Source organism: Staurois parvus, unplaced genomic scaffold (genome assembly GCF_062004578.1).
Source record: "Staurois parvus isolate SC_StPar_1 unplaced genomic scaffold, SC_StPar_1.0 ptg000468l, whole genome shotgun sequence".
Lineage (NCBI taxonomy): Eukaryota > Metazoa > Chordata > Amphibia > Anura > Ranidae > Staurois > Staurois parvus.
In genome coordinates this window covers 468,355-490,808 of record NW_028318264.1, presented here as the reverse complement: position 1 = coordinate 490,808, position 22,454 = coordinate 468,355, and the positions used below count along the sequence as shown (strand labels likewise).

Genomic DNA, 22,454 nt, shown 5'->3' with positions numbered 1-22,454 from the left:
TCAGCTGAACAACGTAATCATCCAAGATGAGATTTACACACTAGCTTGTTTTGGTCACGCAATCTTTATGCAGTTGCATTTTAAAGCTATATGTATGAGCAAATGGTTGGGGTTGACTTCCACATTTGTAGATTTGTATTTATAATAAACTATTCAATTTACCAGGTTTTCTTAAAGCAGAACTTCACCCTCTCAATCAACATGGACTATTTTTAATCTTTATGCAGCTAGCATTAGTAAATAGTTAGGAAAGTATATCATATTTACTTGTTTTACAATTTTTGTTTACATTTCTTTAGTTACTTCCTGGTTTCCATGACTAGGCAAATGATGTCATACATCCCAGCAGTCTTCAGAAGGGGAGGGAGGGTTCTCAGCTCAGCCTATGCCCGAGCTAAGGGCAGATGGATTCCAAGAAGCAAATGATACGTGAATCATATGCCCTTATTCAAGATAGCCACTGCCAGAAATGCCAGACATGGATGGATGGGTAAGTTTGCTTTGAATATTAAAAAGAAAATAAATAGCGTTTTTGGCTTGTGATGCTCAGCTGCATTGTAGTTCCACTTTAATATGCTGATCAACATAAAGCAATAGTGTAGTGTATAGCCCTGCTAATATATTTTAAATATATACTGTTTAGATGTATCAATAATAATTATAAGGGCTCAATGAAGTTTAAGGCCTCATTCACACTATATGTGCATAAACACTGATGTGAATACTGTGTAGATGTCACTTGCAGAGAAATGAGTTTACATCAGTATTCATGCGCGTTTTAGAGAGTTTTGTACACGTTGCAGATTCCCGCACAGAAAATATCCACACATGATACCAGTGTTGTGGCGTGAACAGGGCACATGCAGAACAATTGTTTTCTTTGTGTCCTTGCAGAACGCATGCAGAAAAACTCACATCTCTGCATCGTGGTGTGAAAGGGGCCTAAAGGTTTGAAAAATGGAGTTGTAAATTTCAAACAGACAATCAAGCAATCAATTTTCTTTGGCTTTCTTTTAGTAGTTTATGCATGTTTCTCTGTTTAATGTAAATATTTTAGGTAGATGAATTCCACTTTGAAGTGTACCTACATACTATAAAATTCTAATGTATTGACCTTCTAGCTTCAGCACTTTTTTAGTCAGCAATTCAGAACAAGTATGCAGAAAGCCAGGAATCCTTATCTTGATCAAGGTCAGTGACTCAGTCCGGCGCAGACTGGGACAAAAAATAGGCCCGGGCCTAATGGGGGTGAGAGAAACAGGGTGAGAGCAAGGGAGGGGGGGTGAAAGAGAAAGAGATGGGGGTGAGAGAGAGGGGAGAGAGAGAAGTGAGGGGAGGTGAGAGACAGAGATAGGGATGAGAGCGGGGGAAAGAAGGGAATGGGGTGACAGAAAGAGAGAGAGAGGGGAGGGAGAGAGACAGGGTAAGAGAGAAAGCTGAGGGTGAGAGAGAGGCCGGGTGAAAGCGTGAGGGGAGAGAGAGGGGAGGGGTGGTGAGAGACAGAGATAGGGATGAGAGAGGGGGAAGAAGGGAAGGGGGGGGACAGAGAGAGAGAGGGGAGGTGAAGTGAGGGAGAGAGACAGAGTAAGAAAGAGAGGAGGGTGAGCGAGAGAAACAGGGGTGGGAGAGAGGGGGGGTGAGAAAAGGGGGAGAGAAAGAGAGATGGGTGAAAGAGGGAGGTGGGATGAGAGAGGGGGGTGAAAGAAAGAGGGGGGATGAGAGAGAGAGTGGGGGTGAGAGGAGCGGGGATGAGAGAGGGGGTGAGAGAAAGGGGAGTGGGGGGGTGAGAGAGAGGGAGAGGGGGGTGAGAGAGAGAATGGAAGGGGGGATGAGAGAGATCCCTAGCCCTGTTTTCAGTCCCCCCTGTCCCTGTCTGCCTGGAACCTTCCATACCAGCAGTAGGACGTTCAAGGCTTTTAGAGGTGCCGTGGATGCTGCAACCGCTGCTGTTCACTTCCAGAGAGGTGGTGGAGGTCTTCTCCCTCCTGGGCTCTCAGTCCTAGACACCCTTCCCAGCAGCCTTTATCTCCGGGGTCACCTGCTGCCTGCACTGGATTTAGCTCAGTGGGATCCAAGACTTTTGCTTCCTGTTGTCAACAGACAGGGACTCTCCATGACAAGGGGCTCTGCGTTAAAGACAGCACCACTCTGTCACATTAGCCATCTCTTGCGGCCCTGGCCCACCGGGCAAATGCGCAGCGTGCCCTATGGCCAGCCCATGCTTAAACTCAGTTTATAGAAATAAAACAACCAGCATTTTAAAGAAGTCTCTTATACTATGTTTCTTTTAATATAAGTTCTCCATAACCCACTACTTCCACAGAATACACAGACCACTTGACAGGCTCAGTTTAAAGGCAGTAGGAGTGTACTTTCTGTAAATGACACCCATTTGTCAGCAGTAAGATGCATGTTGACCACAACCTCTGCTCTGTATATGTTTCAACTTTCAGCCATTTCTATTTAGCTTTTTTTTCTACTAGCAGAAAAACCTGCACACACATTTTAAATAAAATATATTTTATCAGATGTTCCATGGTTTCATCAGTCATAACAATATGGTTGATCACTATCAGTCCAAACAAATACAGTCCCATTAAAAAAAAATAGTTTCACAAACTGTTGGTTGTAATATTCCTCATCACCAACAAGCAAGAAGTAAGAAGGCAAACTTACAAACTGTACTGTTTTACTAATAGTGACAAAGTTTATGTAATAGGATGTCGAAGTGCAACGTAAAGTAAGTGATCCTCTGTGTGTCTTCTGGTGATCAAATATGCAAATTATACACTCACCAGATGCACAATTCCAATATGCATAAAGATCAATGCAACATCTCAATGGTTCACTGTTATCCTCTTATGGACACGTCTATCATCTCCGGGCTTCCCTCTGGAAAACTCTATCCTTTTTGAGGTTCCCTCTGGAATAGATCCCCTAGCAGGAAGCATCAATAGACCCTCCAGCACACCCCAGCACTCTTTGCCATTATAAACATTAGGTACTGGAGGTACCAGAACTGCGTCCCCCCACATTCCTGCTGAAAAAAAGCCCTGGTTGCAGATTTTAAAATGCAGCTTGTTGCACATCACATAGTTGATTATGCAAGACTGAATGTTTTCTTAAGATCAAAGTAAAGATATGTACAAAAATAATATACAAAGGCATTATTGCACATTAGTAGTCAGTCCACTTAATGTGGTTGAAACCCGTTACACTTAACCAGTAAAGTGACTGGTTTCAAGTGATAAACAGAGATTAAACAAATACTACTGCATAAGTTGTACTTGTTTATCTGCAGTCCTCTGTCATGTACAGCTTTCTAAAACACACAGAATGTACATCAAATCTGCCAGTATCTCTCAGCAGCACAAAGCAGGGGGTGTGGATCTGAATTCACACAATACACAGATCAGGGGGAAGAATCTGAGCCCTGATTGGAAGAAAGGGACACACCCCTCTGCTCATATTACGCATAGAACAAGCACAGCTGTTGCTGTCAATCACAGGCTGTGTGCTGGAGCTCTCCTCCTCTTCAATTATTTCTTGGTGGTGGGGAGTTAGAGTTGAAGATGATGGAAGAAGACAGCAGAGAGAAATTATACTTACAGCTATAGAAAGAGACTAGTATACACTATAGAAGGATATGCTTTGTTCAGAGTTCATGTCTGAAGTTTACAGCCACGTTAATAGGGATATTTTTATTTTTGGTATAGAGTATGGTGGACTGGGTTGGATTGTTCTTGGATTCTTTAACAGTCAGATCTTCCTGTCATAATTTATATCCACTTGGACGTTCGAGACCCGTTGCTCTCCTATTTAAAATAAAGCTGCTAAAAACATGTATCTGCTTCTATTTGGTGATCTAAACAGCCTCTCACTTTAAAACACTGCCAAACTTAGACTGGTTTTAAACTGAAGGTGGGGACTATAGTATACATCTAATGCTAAACCACATAATATCTAACCATATAAAAATATACTGTTTATAGAAGCAGACATTCTTAAATATATGTGCATTCCATTCCTAATGTAATATAAAATTCACTCTATGTTTATCACTATTCAGAAAATAAGTTCATCCATATGACATACAAAAAGTAGAAGAGGATCCAATTTGTTACAGATGTATAAAAGGCAAATGGTCTGGGGCCAAAATGCATTAGTTAATGATATGTTTTAACCAATATCTTTCTGGAATAGATCTGGTCCAGTGATTAGCATGTGGCAAACATATCTAAGCTTGCCCTAATCCAACTGGCACTATGTCTATACACATTATAGACACAGGTGGCACTTAGCTGGAGGAAATTATAAACTATTCTTTAAAAGTCCGGAAGACATTTGTGACAGAAAAAAGATATCTCAGGATACCTTAATACTGTTAACTGTATAAGTAATAGAAAACCTTTGTTGGGGTATCATTGCAGATCTTGGAGAGATTTTTTTCATTAATAGAAAATGAACAATTTGTGATGAAGACTGGACAGGTAAATGATATTATACGTCTTTTCAAGTACATTGAATACCTAAAAACAGGCATTGCTGGCTAAAGGTGACACAATCACACTTACAGTCTGTTATAGTTCATTATGCATAGGTATTTCATGTAAACACATCTGGCCTTTCCAATCACAATGGCTTATAGTAGGCCATTTTGTTACAAATAGCCTCATTTTGTCTGCCTTTGCTGTTTGAGTTTTGGAAAATTAGAAAGCTTGGTGGCATATTGTGATTCTTGTCAGGTTTGTCTTAAGAATCTTCACAAACTTGTACATCAAGTTTGGCCTTCTGTAAGTGTTTACACAGTTTATTTCAGCTGAATGAGCTTATTAAGAAGGTCTTTTTCTCCCAACTCAAATAGGGCTTTAGCAATCTTTCCAACTGTAACACTCCTAGATCCAACTTTCATTTGCCACTTGTGCAACATTTGGAACACTTTTTCTTTTAGTCCATCTCTTTCATAGTCATGGTCAATTTCATCAATTTCTGGTTGTCGAAATCCAACTTTGCGTGCAAACTCCTTCCATTTTCTGGACAGGTTATCTCTCAAAAGCAGAAGCTGGTTCTCTTTTGCTAAAGAAGTGTCCTCTGAAATACACAAGAAAATCAACTTAGAGAAAATGTGTATCAAGGTGTGGTCATCAATGACAACTTCTCTTTCTGAAGTTGCTAGTTGTCTGGATGTGTTGGTGACCCTTTGCCTAAAATACGCTTTGAACCATCGACTCAGAATGTCAATGGTAGTGTTGAATTCACTATGACCTAATTGGTTGTATGCAAAGTCAATGAATCAAATATTTTCAGCCATAGACGGCCAGAAAACTAGAATTTTTGAAAAGAGGCCATTAATGGTTAACAAACACATCTTTGAAGTATGGGGTAAGTCAAATGAAACTGAGGCATCAGCTCATACTCGATATAGTGTAAAATCACAAACTCCAAAGTGCTTGAGTTGCTTTGTTGTACAAAACAAGAATTGCAGTTTTAGGTGCCTGTAAATGGGCAAAGAGGTGGTTATGTACCAAGGGCACTAATCCATTTTAGATTTTAGTTTACTGAAATTAGGTCAGTAGTGGATTATTTCTGATTGTATGTTACAGGTACTGCTCTTTCCCTATTAAAACCATATTTGTTTATAAATTTCCATATACCAGTCCAACAGTGTACAGTCTAATGTCAACCAAACTTTAAAATTCAGTGATGGGATTGTAACACACAATCCCTCACCTACTTATAAAACTTCTATGCATTTAGTTCAGTAACCTGTCTGGTACTGCTGTGATCAATATAAATAAGCAGAAAGGAGATTTTTTTGACAGGCTAATACATACCAAACACATGTTGATATTGTTTGTAGGTAAAATGTTCAGTGCCATGCCTGTTTATTGCTAGTGGTTCCTCAACTGACATGTAATTACTATTTCCAATCTGAATGGCTCTGCTATTTGATATAGTCAGATTGACCAATTTATCTACAAAAAAAAGGCAAAGCAAACAGGATAATAATCAGTCACGTGTACACAATTAGATGCAAATATCTGACATAGTTACATAGTTAGCCTGGCTGAAAAAAGACAAAAGTCCTTCCAGTTCAACCATAAAAAAAGTTATAATCCTATACCCACAGTTGATCCAGAGGAAGGCAAAAAACCCAGCAAAGCATGATCCAATTTGCTCCTGCTGGGAAAAAAAATCCCTTCCTGATCCCCCGAGAGGCAATCAGATATTCCCTGGATCAACTGTACCTATAAATGTTAGTATCCAGTTATATTCTGTGTATGTAAGAAAGAATCCAGGCCTTTTTGAAGCAATCCACTGAGCTGGCCAGAACTAACTCTTGAGGGAGTCTATTCCACATTTTCACAGCTCTCACTGTGAAGAAACCTTTCCGTGTTTGGAGATTAAATTTATTTTCCTCCAGATGTAAAGAGTGCCCCCTTGTCCTCTCTGATGACCTCAGGGTGAATAGCTCTACACCAAGTTCACTATATGAACCAATGATGTATTTACAGTTGCAAGAAAAAGTATGTGAACCCCTTGGGATTACGTGGAGTTTTGCATGAATTGGGCATAAAATGTGCTCTGAACGTCATCTAAGTCACAACAATAGAAGAACACCGTCTGCTGAACATAATACTACACAAACATTAGATGTTGCCATGGTTTAATTGCACATAACATGTAAACATTCACAGTGCAGGGAGGAAAACTTATGTGAGGCCCTAGCTTAATGGCTTCTCCCAGAGCTAATTGGAGCCAGGAGTGAGCCAACCTTGACTCCAACCAGTGTGATGATATTGGATGTGTTGCTGACAGCTGTCCTGCCCTTAAAAAACACACACCTGTTTTGGGTTTACTGGTTTCAAGAAGCACTGTCTGATGTGAACCATGCCTCGCAGAAAAGAGCTCTCAGAAGACCTACGATCAAGAATTGTTGACTTGCATGAAGCTGGAAAGGGTTACAAAAGTATCTCCAAAAGCCTTGATGTTCATGTGTCCACGGTAAGACAGACTGTCTACAAATGGAGAAAGTTTAGCACTGTTGCTACTCTCTCTAGGCGTGGTCGTCCTGTAAAAATGACTGCAAGAGCACAGCGCAGAATGCTGCATGAGGTAAAGAAGAATCCCAGAGTGTCAGCTAAAGACCTACAGAAATCTCTGGCACATGCTAACATTTTTGTTGACACATCTACAATAAGGAAAACATTAAACAAGAATGGAGTACATGGGAGGACACCACGGAGGAAGCCATTGCTGTCCAAAAAGAATATTGCAGCACGTTTGAAGTTTGCAAAAGAGCACCTGGATGTTCCACAGCACTACTGGCAAAATATACTGTGGGCAGATGAAACCAAGATTGAGTTGTTTGGGAAGAACACACAACACTATGTGTGGAGAAAAAAAGGCACAGCACACCAACATCAAAATCTCATCCCCACTGTAAAACATGGCGGAGGGAGCATCATTGCTTGGGGCTGCTTTGCAGCCTCAGGGCCTGGACGGATTGTTGTCATTGATGGGAAAATGAATTCCAGAGTTTTTCAAGACATTTTGCAGGAAAGCGTACGACCATCTGTCCGCCAACTGAAGCTCCGCAGAGGATGGGTGATGCAATGACCCAAAGCATACAAGCAATTCAACAAAACAATGGCTGCAACAGCACAGAATACGCCTTCTGGAGTGGCCCAGTCAGAGTCCTGACCTCAACCCGATTGAAATGCTGTGGCATGACCTTAAGAGAGCGATTCACACCAGACATCTCATGAATATTGCTACACTGAAACAGTTTTGTGAAGAGGAGTGGTCCAAAATTACTCCAGATCATTGTGCAGGTCTGATCTGCAACTACAGGAAACGTTTGGTTGAGGTTATTGCTGCCAAAGGAGGGTCAACTAGTTATTAAGTCCAAAGGTTCACATACTTTTACCTCCCTGCACTGTGAATGTTTACATGTTATGTGCAGTTAAACCATGGCAACATCTAATTTTTGTGTAGTATTATGTTCAGCAGACTGTGTTCTTCTATTGTTGTGACTTAGATGACGTTCAGAGCACATTTTATGCCCAATTCATGCAAAACTCCACGTAATCCCAAGGGGTTCACATACTTTTTCTTGCAACTGTATACATGTTGATCATATCCCCCAATCTCCTCTTCTCAAGAGAGAATACATTTAGTTCCTCCTAATCTTTCCTCATATCTGATCTCCTCTATGCCTCTTATCAGTTTAGTTACCCTTCTCTGTACTTTCTCAAGTTCCCCAATGTTCTTTTTGTGAATTAGTGCCCAAAACTGAACTTCATATTCCAGATGAGGTCTTACTAATGATTTGTACAGGGGTAATATGATATCTCTCTCTCTGGAGTCTATACCTCTTTTAATACAAGAGAGGATTTTGCTCGCTTTAGAAACCGCAGCTTGGTATTGCATGCCATTATTAAGCTTGTGATCTACCAGAACCCCCAGATCCTTCTCCACCATTGATTCCCCCAGTTGTACTCCCCCTAGTATATATGATACATGCATATTCTTAGCCCCCAAGTGCATAACCTTACATTTATCAACCTTAAACCTCATTTGCCACATAGTTGCCCAATTAAACAGTGCGTTGACATTGAGGTTGGCCTGTAAGTTGGAGACATCCTGTAAGGACATTATTCCACTGCACAGCTTGGTGTCATCTGCAAAGACTGAAATGGGATTTTTAATCCCAGAACCTATATTGTTTATAAATATGTTAAAAAGTAAGGGTATCAACACTGAACCTTGGGGTACACCACTGATGACCCTAGACCATTCAGAGTATGAATCATTAACCACTACTCTTCGAATACGATCTTTTAGCCAGTTTTCTATCCATAGTATAGACTTGCTTCTCTGTTTACACACCAGGAACCTGTTAAAGGAAATCTTGGGAAAATATTAGATAAATATATCACTACCCCCTTAGGAGTCACTGGAAGATTTTGGTCCTTCTATAGTCCTGCACAGCCAGGCAACACACACTTCCACATAGGTTTGCATCAGAAATCAGTCCTTGAGCTTTGGTTTTGTTGTTATATTTAGGGGATTTGAATTGGGATAGGGTTAGGGGTGTACAGGTTGCCCAGGGAAACTGATAAACTGAGAACAACTTCCTGGAACTATTTACAAGCCTTCTCTGCAGCACAGTCTTTGTTGGAGAGCTAGCCAGTGTCTCTTTAGTGTACCACCCCAGACCCAAGATGAACTTCTCCTCTTCACTCAGCAATCTGGAGGTATCCCTGCAAAGGTTATCCTGTTCCTGTCACTTGAAGAGATGAACAGTCACTGGCAGGTGGCTAATCTGGTTTCCCACCAGAGTGCTCCTTCGGCTATCTGCCCAGGGGGTGCAGATGTACTCACTCAGATCCTCTCCGGTACCACTGGTGGGTTGGTGGCTGCTACCAGGCCTATCAGCTGGACTGCTCCTTCCCTGCCATACAGGTGGTCCTCTCTCAGGGGGTCGGGGAGCTCTGAGCTTTCCTCCTTTCCAGCTCTAGGCCTGCAGGTAGACCCAATCCCACTGGGCATCCTCCTTTTTGTCTCACATCTTCCTCTCTATCTTCTAACCAAACTCTCCTGCAACTGAGCAGGCTCCAACACGTTTTAGGGTGTCCAAGCCTGATGCAAAGCCTTCTATTGGGGATTGGCTAAGGACCCTCAAGAGTTCAGCCAGCCACTCCTCTGGTCCACCCATTGCCTCTAGAGCCTTCCTCCAAAACTCTAGAGCAGCAGGAAATTCCAGAGGGGCTGGCCTGCAGAGCCTCTCAGCTGCTGACCATGATTTGACCTTCTAGCTAGTACACCCAGGCTGCTACTCAGCCTTCTTCACTACCAGTTAAACACTAGGTTCCTCTAGATAAACTAGGAGGGTGCTACATATATATATATATATATATATATATATATATATATATATACATAAATTAACTAACCTAACTCTAAAAACTCTAAACCCCTGCAATTATATTAAAATATGCTGCCTTGTAAAATTCAGGTCTCTCCCAACCACTGCACACCATAAAAAGGCGGTACGGGCAGCCATGTACAGTTGAAATTTTTAAACTGAAAGTGATACTAAACACACACTATTTAATTTACATTATCCCTTCTCTTTCTGTATGGGGATGATGGCACTGAAATGAGTTTAGTAAAACAACATTTCAGTACCTTTTTCCTAATTGATATATAGCTGTCATATGACCCAGCTCTTTCCCAGGCTGTCTGCAAGGAAGCATAAGCAGGAGGAGCTTCTAGTCCTCTGCTGCTGGCCACATGTTTGGAATACAGAGTAAAAATAAATAAATAATATCAATAAACTATTTTAAATCATCAGACAAATATACATTCTCACAGAAGTGAGTACACCTTTTAGAAGCGTTCCATAACCTAATATATAGATATCTAATATCTGATTATTAACAGTATTAACATATGTATGAATGTGTTGGATCCTAATAGAATAATTGAGTTATTATAATTTTATTTGTTCTAGATTGGGAAAAGTGAGATAAACAGACTATTGTTATCCTATGTGAATACATATGTATATGGCTATATATCTTGGGTTTTTTCTCTACATTCAAGCAACATGTGGTAGTAATTAGTCATGAATCGGTTAGCTAGCTTTCCCTCCTCCATCTCCCCCCATCTCTGTGGATAGGAGCTAAAGTTTCACTAATAAGAGAATTGTAAAAATATATTTCATACATGTTAAGCATACAAGATTTATACTGTAATATTTCTTGATTAGGATATTTATATATGATATAACTTTTATATTAAGATTACTTTTAGGAGATATATGTGTAACACATCCCATTCCCCTGACTGATGGAATGTCAATGACGTTTTGATTAGAGGTCCCAAGGATTAAATTTCAGACTCTCTCTTAGGGGAGGGGAGCAGACTGAAGGTTTGCTCTATGCATCTGTCACCGGGTTTCATTGTAGGACTCTAAGAACCAGAGAGGGAAACCAGACCACTTTTAGGAGAAGGGGGGGGGGACTGAATTGCTCCTTATAGAGCAGACCAAAGACTTTTTGGTGGCACACTTTTTAGAAGCTGGGCTATGGAGTCTACAGATTTACAACACACACACATAATTTTACATACAATTTTTATCTCAAGAACATAACTATAGTTTTTGGACATTATCTAAACATTCTGTATTCCAATATTTTATTTCTAATTTTATGCAATATTATTATTAAATCAATTTTTGAGTTCATGCAAGAGCTGGAAGGACTTTCTATTTTGGACTTTTCTCACCAATACAAGTTAACAAAACATCGAGACAATCTGGTATTTTACAACACCCCTCACATTTGTGTAAACATTTTATTATATCTTTTCATGTGACAACACTGAAGAAATTACACTTTGCTACAATGTAAAGTAGTGCGTTTACAGCTTGTATAACAGTGTAAATTTTCTATCCCCTCAAAATAACACAACACACAACCATTAATGTCTGCAACAAAAGTGAGTACACCCCTAAGTGAAAATGTCCAAATTGGGCTCAAAGTGTCAATATTTTGTGTGGCCACCATTATTTTCCAGCGCTGCCTTAACCCTCTTGGGCATGGAGTTCACCAGAGCTTCACAGGTGGCCACTGGAATCCTCTTCCACTCCTCCATGACGACATCATGGAGCTGGTGGATGTTAGAGACCTTGTGCTCCTCCACCTTCTGTTTGAGGATGCCCCACAGATGCTCAATAGGGTTTAGGACTGGAGACATGCTTGGCCAGTTCATCACCTTTACCCTAAGCTTCTTTAGCAAGGCAATGGTCATCTTGGAGGTATGTTTGTGGTCGTTATCATGTTGGAATACTGCCCTGCGGCCCAGTCTCCGAAGGGAGGGGATCATGCTCTGCTTCAGTATATTACAGTACATGCTGGCATTCATGGTTCCCTCAATGAACTGTAGCTCCCCAGTGCAGGCAGCACTCATGCAGCCCCAGACCATGACACTCCCACCACCATGCTTGACTGTAGGCAAAACACACTTGTCTTTGTACTCCTCACCTAGTTGCCGCCACACACGCTTGACACACCATCTGAACCAAATAAGTTTATCTTGGTCTCATCAGACCACAGGACATGGTTCTAGTAATCCATTTCCTTAGTCTGCTTGTCTTCAGCAAACTGTTTGCGGGCTTCTTGTGCATCATCTTTAGAAGAGGCTTCCTTCTGGGATGACAGCAATGCAGACCAGTTCGATGCAGTGTGCGGCGTATGGTCTGAGCACTGACAGGCTGACCCCCCCACCCCTTCAACCTCTGCAGCAATGCTGGCAGAACTCATACGTCTATTTCCCAAAGACAGCCTCTGGATATGACGTTGAGCAAGTGCACTCAACCTCTTTGGTCGACCATGGCGAGGCCTGTTCTGAGTGGAACCTGTCCTGTTAAACCGCTGTATGGTCTTGGCCACCGAGCTGCAGCTCAGTTTCAGGGTCTTGGCAATCTTCTTATAGCCCAGGCCAGTGGTCGGCAAGCCGCGGCTCGCGAGCCACATGCGGCTCTTTACAAACTTAAATGTGGCTCTTCTGTGTGCCGGGCGCCCGCTTCCCTCCCTCCTCTCGGGCGGCCGCCCCCTCCCTTCCCTCCTCTCGGGCGGCCGCCCCCCTCCCTCCTCTCGGGCGGCCGCCCCAAAAGTCAGGACTCTGCAGCTGTCAGGATGTAGGCGGGGCAGCCAGGATGTAGGCGGGGCAGCGTGACTAACTCCTCTCCTCTCACAGTCCGCCCTGAAGACCAGAACGGCGCGGGAACACGGCGAGAGGAACGCGCGGAGCAAAGGTAAGTGAATTGACACAGGGGGGACTTACTATATGGGGGCTGAATTACTATATGGGGAATGAATTACTATATGGGGGATGAATTACTATGGGGGATGAATTACTATGGGGGATGAATTACTATAGGGGGGATAAATTACTATAGGGGGGATGAATTACTATGGGGGATGAATTACTATATGGGGGATGAATTACTATGGGGGATGAATTACTATATGGGGGATGAATTACTATATGGGGGATGAATTACTATGGGGGATGAATTACTATGGGGGATGAACTACTATATGGGGGATGAATTACTATGGGGGATGAATTACTATGGGGGATGAATTACTATATGGGGGATTAATTACTATATGGGGAATGAATTACTATAGGGGGGATGAATTACTATATGGGGGATGAATTACTATGGGGGATGAATTACTATATGGGGGATTAATTACTATGGGGGATGAATTACTATATGGGGGATGAATTACTATGGGGGATGAATTACTATATGGGGGATGAATTACTATATGGGGGATGAATTGCTATGGGGGATGAATTGCTATATGGGGGATGAATTACTATATGGGGGATGAATTACTATATGGGGGATGAATTACTATGGGGGATGAATTACTATGGGGGATGAATTACTATATGGGGGATGAATTACTATATGGGGGATGAATTACTATGGGGGATGAATTACTATATGGGGGATGTATTTTCAGTTTTAAAAATGTGGATCTCAAAATAAATTTCAATCATGGTTTTGGCGAGATTTGGCTCAGTTGAAAAAAAAGGTTGCCCACCACTGGCCTAGGCCATCTTTATGTAGAGCAACAATTCTTTTTTTCAGATCCTCCGAGAGTTCTTTGCCATGAGGTGCCATGTTGAACTTCCAGCGACCAGTATGAGAGAGGGAGAGCCATAACACCAAATTTAACACACCTGAGACCTTGTAACACTAACGAGTGACATGACACCAGGGAGGGAAAATGGCTAATTGGGCCCAATTTGGACATTTTCACTTAGAGGTGTACTCACTTTTGTTGCAAGCGTTTTTTTGCAGAATACAGGAAATTAATCATAGTGACTGAGTGATTATCAACATGTAATACAATGTTTACTGATAGTTTGTTATAATGTGGATTTAGTGCAACACATATTCCTGTCCCCTGTGCCATTGAGAGGAAGTATGCCCTCTCTTAGGGCTCTTTAAGACAGTGGTATTGCTTAAAGCTTACAGGGCGGTATAGCAGCAGCGGCATGTGTTCAGGAGGAGTTACTACTAACACCTGATTTTTTTAAACTTTTAAAAAAAAATTGCCGAAAACAATTTTACATTGTCCCATTTATCTCAATGTCAGACTCTGCAGCCCAAAATAAAATTGCTGCGGCTGCAAAAATGAAAATGCAGGAAAAGAATAATGAAGTGAGACATAGGAGATAAAACAAGGATATGTATTTTAGAACAGTACATTTAAATACTATAGATAATTAATTCTATAATCAGAGTATATTATGTGTGTGCTTTCCTTGGACCTTACCTGGAATGTAACTGTCCAGACTATGATTGCCTGTATAGCCAAAGTTTGCCTTAGGGAATGAGATATTCCCAGGTGTTCCTGAAAAAAAAAAATCATAAATGAGAAATATGAAAACAGGAAGACCTACCATAATCTGAAAATAGATAAGTAAAGGTAAATATGATGAATAAAGAGTTCATCCTTGTTTAAAGAGCAACACCATGCCGATGTATTAAAGAGTATTAAAGACTATGTAAATCCAACATTTCATATTCCGGATTTGTGCCTGTTGTACCATGTATTTGTATAAAAAGGTATCCTGTTCTCTTTGTGTTGCTTCCTTTGTGTAAAATCCCTGGTGTCCATGTCAGTTCCTCTGCTTTCCTATTCTCTAGCTGTTTTGGGAACTCAAAGATGAGACTTGTTCTGCCACCTTACCCCAAGCCTTTCACTGAAAAGATAAGTGTAATGCTGTTTCTCCTCCCCCTGCTCTTATGCAGCTAAGAACAGAGGGAATATGATCACATAGAAAAAAAGGGAAAAAGTGTTTATAACTTTTTTTTTATATCTATACCCATATGTTTTGCCTATCATTTATATTCTAAACTGCATGGGTTGTTTTACAAGGTGAGGATTTACATACAAACTATATTGCCAAAAGTACTGGGACACCCCTCCAAATCATTGGATTCAGGTGTTCCAATCACCTCCATGGCCACATGCGTATAAAATCAAGCACCTAGGCATGAAGGCTGCTTCTACAAACAGTTGTGAAAGAATGGATTGCTTTCAGGAGCTCAGTGAATTCAAGTGTGGTACCGTGATAGGTTGCCATCTCTACAATAAGTCCATCCATAACATTTCCTTGCTACTAAATAAAAAGCAACTCTGCCATGAAGTGGGACGCAACATAAAATGACAGAGCAGGGTCAGCGCATGCTGAAGCACACAGAAGTCGCCAACTGTTTGCAGAGTCAATAGCTAAAGACCTCCAAACTTCATGTGGCCTTCAGATTAGCACAACAACAGTGTGTAGAGAGCTTCATTGAATGGGTTTCCATGGCCGAGCAGCTGCATCCAAGCCTTACATTACCAAGTGCAATGCGAAGCATCGGATGCAGTGGTGTAAAGCACACTGCCACTGGACTCCAGAGCAGTGGAGACGTGTTCTTTGGAATGAAGAATCAAGCTTCTCTGTCTGGCAATCAGATGGACGTGTCTGGGTTTGATGGTTGCCAGGAAAATGGTACTTGCTTGACTGTATTGAGGCAAGTGTAAAGTTTAGTGGAGGGGGATTATGGTGTGGAGTTGTTTTCAAGAGGTTGGGCTTGGCCCCTTAGTTACAGTGAAGGGAACTCTTACGGTGTCAGCATATCAAGAAATTTTGGACAATTTCATGCTCCCAACATTGTGGGAACAGTTTGGGGATGGCCCCTTTCTGTGCCAACATGACTGCGCATCAATGCACAAAGCAAGGTCCATAAAGACATGGATGAATGAGTTTGGGGTGGAGGAACTTTATTGGCCTGAACAGAGTTCTGACTTCAACACCTTTGGGATGAATTAGAGTGGAGACTGCGAGCCAGGCCTTCTCGTCCGACATCAGTGCCTGACCTGACAAATGCACTTCTGGAAGAATGGTCAAACATTCCCATAGACACCCTCCTAAACCATGTGGACAGCCTTTCCAGAAGAGTTCAAGCTGTTATAGCTGCAAAGGGTGAGCCAACTCAATATTGGACCCTATGGACTAAGACTGGGATGCCATTAAAGTTCATTTGCGTGTAAAGGCAGGTGTCCCAATACTTTTGGCAATATAGTGTTCTTTAAACAGAGATTGAAAAGTAAAAAGTAAACAGAGAATTGAAAAATAGGTGTACTTATTATAATTTATTATGCAAACATCTAGAGCAGGGGTGTCGAACCTTTTCAGTTTCCTGGGTCACGTTGGAAGAAGAGGAATTGTCTTGGGACGCACATTAAATACACTAATAATAAGAAGAGCTGATGAGCAGAAATCACTGATATAGATAATGTACTTATCTGACTAATAAAACTTCATTTTTTTGTAATATTTTGTATTATAAAAGTAAAAGAGGATAACATAAAAGTCGTGCAATATTTGACACTGTTTTTGATAAACTGACACATCTATATCTGCTTCGATGGATGTAGTAGCAATGCTCAATGAATTCTGAAGGTGCTCAGCTGATATTTTGGTTCTAATTTTGCCCTTCATGTGCTTTATCCTTGCTCACAAAAATAAGTGCTGCTGAAAACTGATGACATAAATAAGGAGTGATTACGAAGAATGGGATATTTTTATTTGGGAAGATAAAACCTATAAAAGTCCAGTAAAGAGACTCTGTCAGTCTCTCAGGCTCACTGTACAATTTGAAAAGAAAGGACAACTTTTCTCTCTAGTTGCTCTTATCTTCTCTCAATATTCCACTCATATGTGTGTTTGATTTCAGTGCTGAAAATCTGCTAGAGGAATTGAAGCATAGAGGCCCTAAATATTCAACATACTCAGTGCAAGTGCCCCACTTGCCTTTGTGTTTGTTATACCTCTGAATGAGGAGGTCAATACTTAATTTAGGCTGGTCATACACTAAGCAAATGTCGGCTGGTACCTGATAAACCAAACAAAATTTGAGCCGCCGGTGGACCTGCTGGCATCACACAGTCCATCATCCTTTAATTTGAAAATCAAAGCAGCCAGGCAGAAAATTGTCAACTAAACAATGACTGCAGCTAATCAGCTGCAGTTACTGTTTGGGTATTCTGACAGCTGAAGGTGCTGGCTGCCAGAATAAAAGAGCCAGCAGCCAGAGAATCATCCATCTACAGTTTAGTGTGCAATTGGAAATCAGTAGATTTCTCTTGTTCAGCCCGTAGGGCTGAATGAGAGAAATCTAAGTATGTATGACCACCCTAAACCTTCCACCATTCAAATGGTGTATATTTACATATCAATAAAAACATGCTTTACTTCTGACATGTATGCAATTGAACACACTGCAGTAATGCAAAGTATACACTGACGATTTGAAGTCTAACTCCAGGATTTTGTAAAAACAAAATATATATTTTGCCCAACATATACAGTATATGCTGTGCAGTACTCACAATGCACAGCGTAATCCTGACAATAGACCACCTACTCCATATGTGATAATTTCTCTGATATTTGACTATTAGGCTTATATAGACTTTATACAAAGGAAATTGAGTTGAACTAATTAGCACAACTGCATAGTTTCCTGAGTAATATTAGTAGTTCTCAAATTTCACAAGTTGTCTGGAACCTGCATAAATACAGATAAAAACAGGCTAAAATGGTCGACATTCTAAATGTACTAATACCAGAATAAGCATGCAGCACAGGAAGTCAGAACTTCTGATTTGCATACTTGTTCTGGATTGGCAAGTCATACTCATCACAGCCAACTTACATTATCTAGCATTTTCAGAATGAGAAGTCAGCAACAGCAACTCTTGTATTTTTCTTAGCACGTTTCCTCTAATAAATTTACCAGGCAATCCATTTATAGTTGAAAATGTATATGGCCTAAAATAGACTTGAAAAGAGAATGGGGCATGTATGAACAAAGTTGTAAAGGAAAGCTGCAAACACACTTACCCCCTGTATAACTCATATTACTAGCATATGCATAGTTTGTGTGCTGTGGGTAAGGAGCTGGCATCTCCGATTCTGCAACAGGAACATTAGTAGACTCATAAGGCACATAACCATGCAAGCCTTCAAGTTGTTCATAAGGATTTGTCCCCGATTCAGGTGTTTTTGGTGCAATAGCTGAAAGATGTGGACTAAACATTCTTTGGTGTTCACTAGGCACATAGATGTAGCCTGGGTCCCTCTGAGTAGGTTGTTCAGGGCTGTGTAGTACACTGAAATCCCCTGGAGTTTGTTGATACATCTCACTTGGTTCATTAAACACTCTACGACTTCTGAGATCACTTTGAACACCTGAGTTGGAAGGGTTAGTCATGTTGTCAATACGACTGCCAGTCTGATGATAATTCATTTCTTCTTGCAGTTTCTGCTGTAAGTTATATTTTTCTTCTTCACTCTCTTCTGGCTCATTGTAAGCCCTGAAAAAATTCTCATTTATGTGTCCATGTCCCAAGCCCAGAGAGCTATGCAGGGACTGGGGAGTATCTAGAAAAGAACAAAACATGTCAAACTTGACAAAATCGTGAATAGATAAAAGTATCCTATAATCACAAAAGTTGCCAAGCACAAATAATGGGCATGAACTAAACAGACTGTATCCTTTAGGTTGAACCAAAAAAATCTATGTGCATATTGCCAGCATAAATCTTCATATCTAACACCTAAGAGGATGTAAGTCCAACTGTAATTTATAAAATGCCTCTAAAAACCTAATTGAAGTAATGCCATTAAAAAAAAAATAATGTGCAAAGCATATACTGTATAAACACACTATATATATATATATATATATATATATATATACGTCGGTAACAACCATGCAATCCATACATAAAAATAAACCAAAACAAATAAGTTCAGAAATTAAGTTATGTGTAATAAAATGGAATGACACAGAGAAAAAGAATTGAACACGCTAACTGAAATTTATTTAATACTTTTTACAAAAACCTTTGTTGGCAATGACAGCTTCAACACGCCTCCTGTATGGAGAAACTGGTCACATGAATTGCTCAGGTGTTATTTTGGCCCATTCTTCCACACAAATAGTCTTCAAATCTTGAAGGTTCCGTGGGCCTCTAATATGAATTTTGATCTTTAGATTTTTCTATAGATTTTCTATTGGATTCAAGTCAGGTGATTGGCTGGGCTATTCTAGCAGCTTTATTTTCTTTCTTTTCAACCAATTGAGAGTTTCCTTGGCTTTGTTTTTCGGATCATTGTCTTGGTGAAATGTCCACCCTCGTTTCTCCTTCATCATTATTATTTTTTTTTTTTTTTATTTAAGTATTTATTCATTTTCAAATATAACAATACAAAAATCCAAAATGGAAATACAAAAAAAACTAAATTCTCATAAAACCACTTATTTCATATCATTTTTCTCCCCATGACCCCCTTCATTCAACCCACCCTCAGCCCCACCCCTCTTCAATGAACCCCTGACATCTATCTAATCGACTTATATCTCACATCCTCTGGATACAAAGATTTAAAAGGAAGAAAGACAAATTTCAATATGTTTTCTTTTTTTATACTTAATTAGAAAGTAACGTATTTCACCTTTACCTTAAACTCCTCCCATTTCATATAATATGCCTCCATCCTATCTTCCTGTATGTAATATAGTTTCTCCAATCTAGCAATCTGGTCCACTCTATTCATCCAGTCCTCTTCCCTCGGTGCCTCAACTTTGCGCCAAAACCTAGGTATCAAACTTTTTGCTGCATTTAGATAGCACCATATACCCAGTTCTTTATATTTATTCACTGATATTTTTGTAATATGAAAAAGACAAGTTTCAGGGTCCAGTCCAATCTCAGTTCCGGTAATAATCCTAATTTGATTTATAACCTTTCTCCAATATATTTGTATTTTTGAACATTCCCACCATATGTAATACATCGTGCCCAACCCTCCACACCCTCGCCAACACCAAGGTTGTTTCTCCCCACTCATCTTGTGCTCTACCGTCGGTGTAACATACCACCTTATCAAACATTTGAAGTTCATTTCCACCTCACGCATGCTGACATTCTCGTGTACCAGTCTATATATTTTTCTTTGTGTGTGCTCCTCCCACTCCACCCCTAAATCCCTTTCCCATTTTTCTATGTACCTTACTTTTGACTTACTATCTAAATCAGTGAGAATTTTATATACTTTAGCAGTGCTGTGCTTCCCATCACCTCAAACTTCCAAATACTTCTCAAATAAATTCCAATCTTTTCTAATTCTAAGAGGCTTCGTCAATTTCCCCACAAACTGTTTCAATTGGTTATACCTCCATATATCTATCTTAGTGAAAATCCCTCCCTCTTCCCTTTTCAAATCCTACAGTGTTCTTAAGTTTACCCCCTCCATTACATCTCTCAACTGAGCGTCTTCCTTCTTAATCCATTTACCTGTACTTTCCTCTTTACCTGGGGGAAAAAACTCTGAATTTCTTAATGGCATTAGCAGTGAATTAAAATCCTAATTCCTCTGTTTGTGCATTTTATCCCACTCCCTTAATACAATCATAGTGTATGGACTCGTGCTCTCAGCTTATTCTCTAAACTGTGTTGACACCCAGACAATCCTACTCAAATCCTTTCCACTAAGTGTATTTTCTATTTTGACCCAATTTTTACTCTTTGAGTTGTGCATCCAATCAAAAATTCTTGCTAGGATAACTGCCCTGTAATATCTTCTAAAATCCGACCCTCCCAACCCACCCTTTTCTTTGTTTCTACTTACACTTCGTATGATACTCTAGGTTTTTTATTTTTCCATATATATCTTGTTACCATTCGCTTAATTGTCCTAAAATGCACCTCTGGGAGTTTAATGGGAATCATCTGGAATTTATACAGGATCTTGGGGACAATTACCATTTTTATCAAATTAATACGACCTAACCAGGAAGGATTTTCTCCACCAATTTTCTTCAATTCCTCCCTAATCTCATTTAACAATGGGATATAATTAGCTTTATAATGGTTTTTGTGTGAAGAAGTAAGTTTCACTCCCAGGTATTTTATTTCTCTATCTTTACATATAAAGGGAAATTCTCTCTGTATCTTTTCTTTTTCACTCCTTGGAAGATTTATATTTAATATCTCTGTTTTTCCCGGGTTAATTTTTAGGTTTGACAATACCCATATTCCTTCAATGTTTTCATTAGGTTACGAAGTGTTATCCTAGGGTTTCCAATATAGAACAAAAAATCGTCCGCAAATGCGGCTACCTTATGTTCTATCTTTCCTACGTTAATTCCCCTTATATCTATATTTTTCCTAATTGTTGATAACAGGGATTCCAAAGATAAAACAAACAACAATGGGGACAGTGGGCAACCCTGTCTGGTTCCGTTTGACATTGCAAAAGTCTCTGATCTCTCTCCATTTACCATTACCATCGCGGAAGGTCCTTCATACAACCTTCCAATCCACCTCCTCATCCTAATACCCAATCCCAGAACCTCTAGCGTATCCATCATAAAGCTCCAGTTAACCCTGTCAAATGCCTTCTCCGCATCTATCAAGAGCAACACCACTGGATTTTTTCCCCTTCTACTTTTCTGCATAAGCATCAGGTATCTCAACCCATTATCTTGGCCCTCTTTTCCCCTAACAAAGCCCACCTGATCCCCATGTATCCACTCTGGCATCAGATCTTTTAACCTATTCACCAAAACCTTTGCATACAACTTCGTATCTATGTTCAATAACGATATCGGTCTATAGCTTGAGCACTGGGAGATATCTTTACCTTCCTTATGTATTAGAACCACCTGGGCCAGTAGGGATTCCTGTCTCATCTCCATCTCTCCCCCCAACGCATCCATATATATCTTTAACTTAGGTAACAGTAAGTCACTATATTTTTTATAATACCTCACAGTATACCCATCTGGACCAGGGCTTTTTCCCGTCATAAAGCTTTTTAATGCTATTTTTAATTCTTCCTGTGTAATTTCAGATTCTAAGGAGTTTAATAGTTCTTCACTTAATTTTGTTAGTCCTGCGTTTCTTAAATACTCCCTTCTTTTTTCAATATTTACCATTTTGTCCTTATTTGTAGCATCATTGGGGGCAATATTATATAATTTACTATAGTAATCCTTAAATACCTTTGCGATATCTTTGGTTGAGTGGACTAACTCTCTCTTGGAATTTTTTATTTTGTCTATATAATTCCTATTCTTTTTTTTCCTCAAGGTTCTCAGATACTTTCCCGGTCTATCTCCCCATTTATATCTTTCCCTCGTAATTTTATTAAAGATTCTCATTTTTTCTTCGTCCATCACTTTCTCTAATTCTTCCCTCTTTTTTATCACTTTTTGCTCTATCTCTTTCATTATGTTATTTTTATGTAGGCGTTCCATCTCAGCTAATTCCTTCAAAAGCCCACTAATCTTCTCTCGC

The 22,454-nt window shown here is 40.1% G+C and overlaps 1 protein-coding gene across 1 annotated transcript in view; it reads right to left on the bottom strand.

The window, feature by feature from the left end:
* Window positions 1–2,256: 2,256 nt before the first annotated feature.
* Window positions 2,257–22,454, bottom strand: part of RIPK1 (receptor interacting serine/threonine kinase 1) — a 76,946-nt gene continuing 56,748 nt past the window's right edge. The window contains exons 9-12 of the mRNA XM_089689042.1: window positions 17,992–18,531; window positions 14,370–14,447; window positions 5,835–5,975; window positions 2,257–5,091 (exon numbers count right to left, since the gene is read on the bottom strand). Coding sequence (XP_089545168.1) covers window positions 4,811–5,091; window positions 5,835–5,975; window positions 14,370–14,447; window positions 17,992–18,531 — 1,040 coding nt within the window. The 3' untranslated portion in view covers window positions 2,257–4,810. The remainder of the gene's footprint in view (window positions 5,092–5,834; window positions 5,976–14,369; window positions 14,448–17,991; window positions 18,532–22,454) is intronic.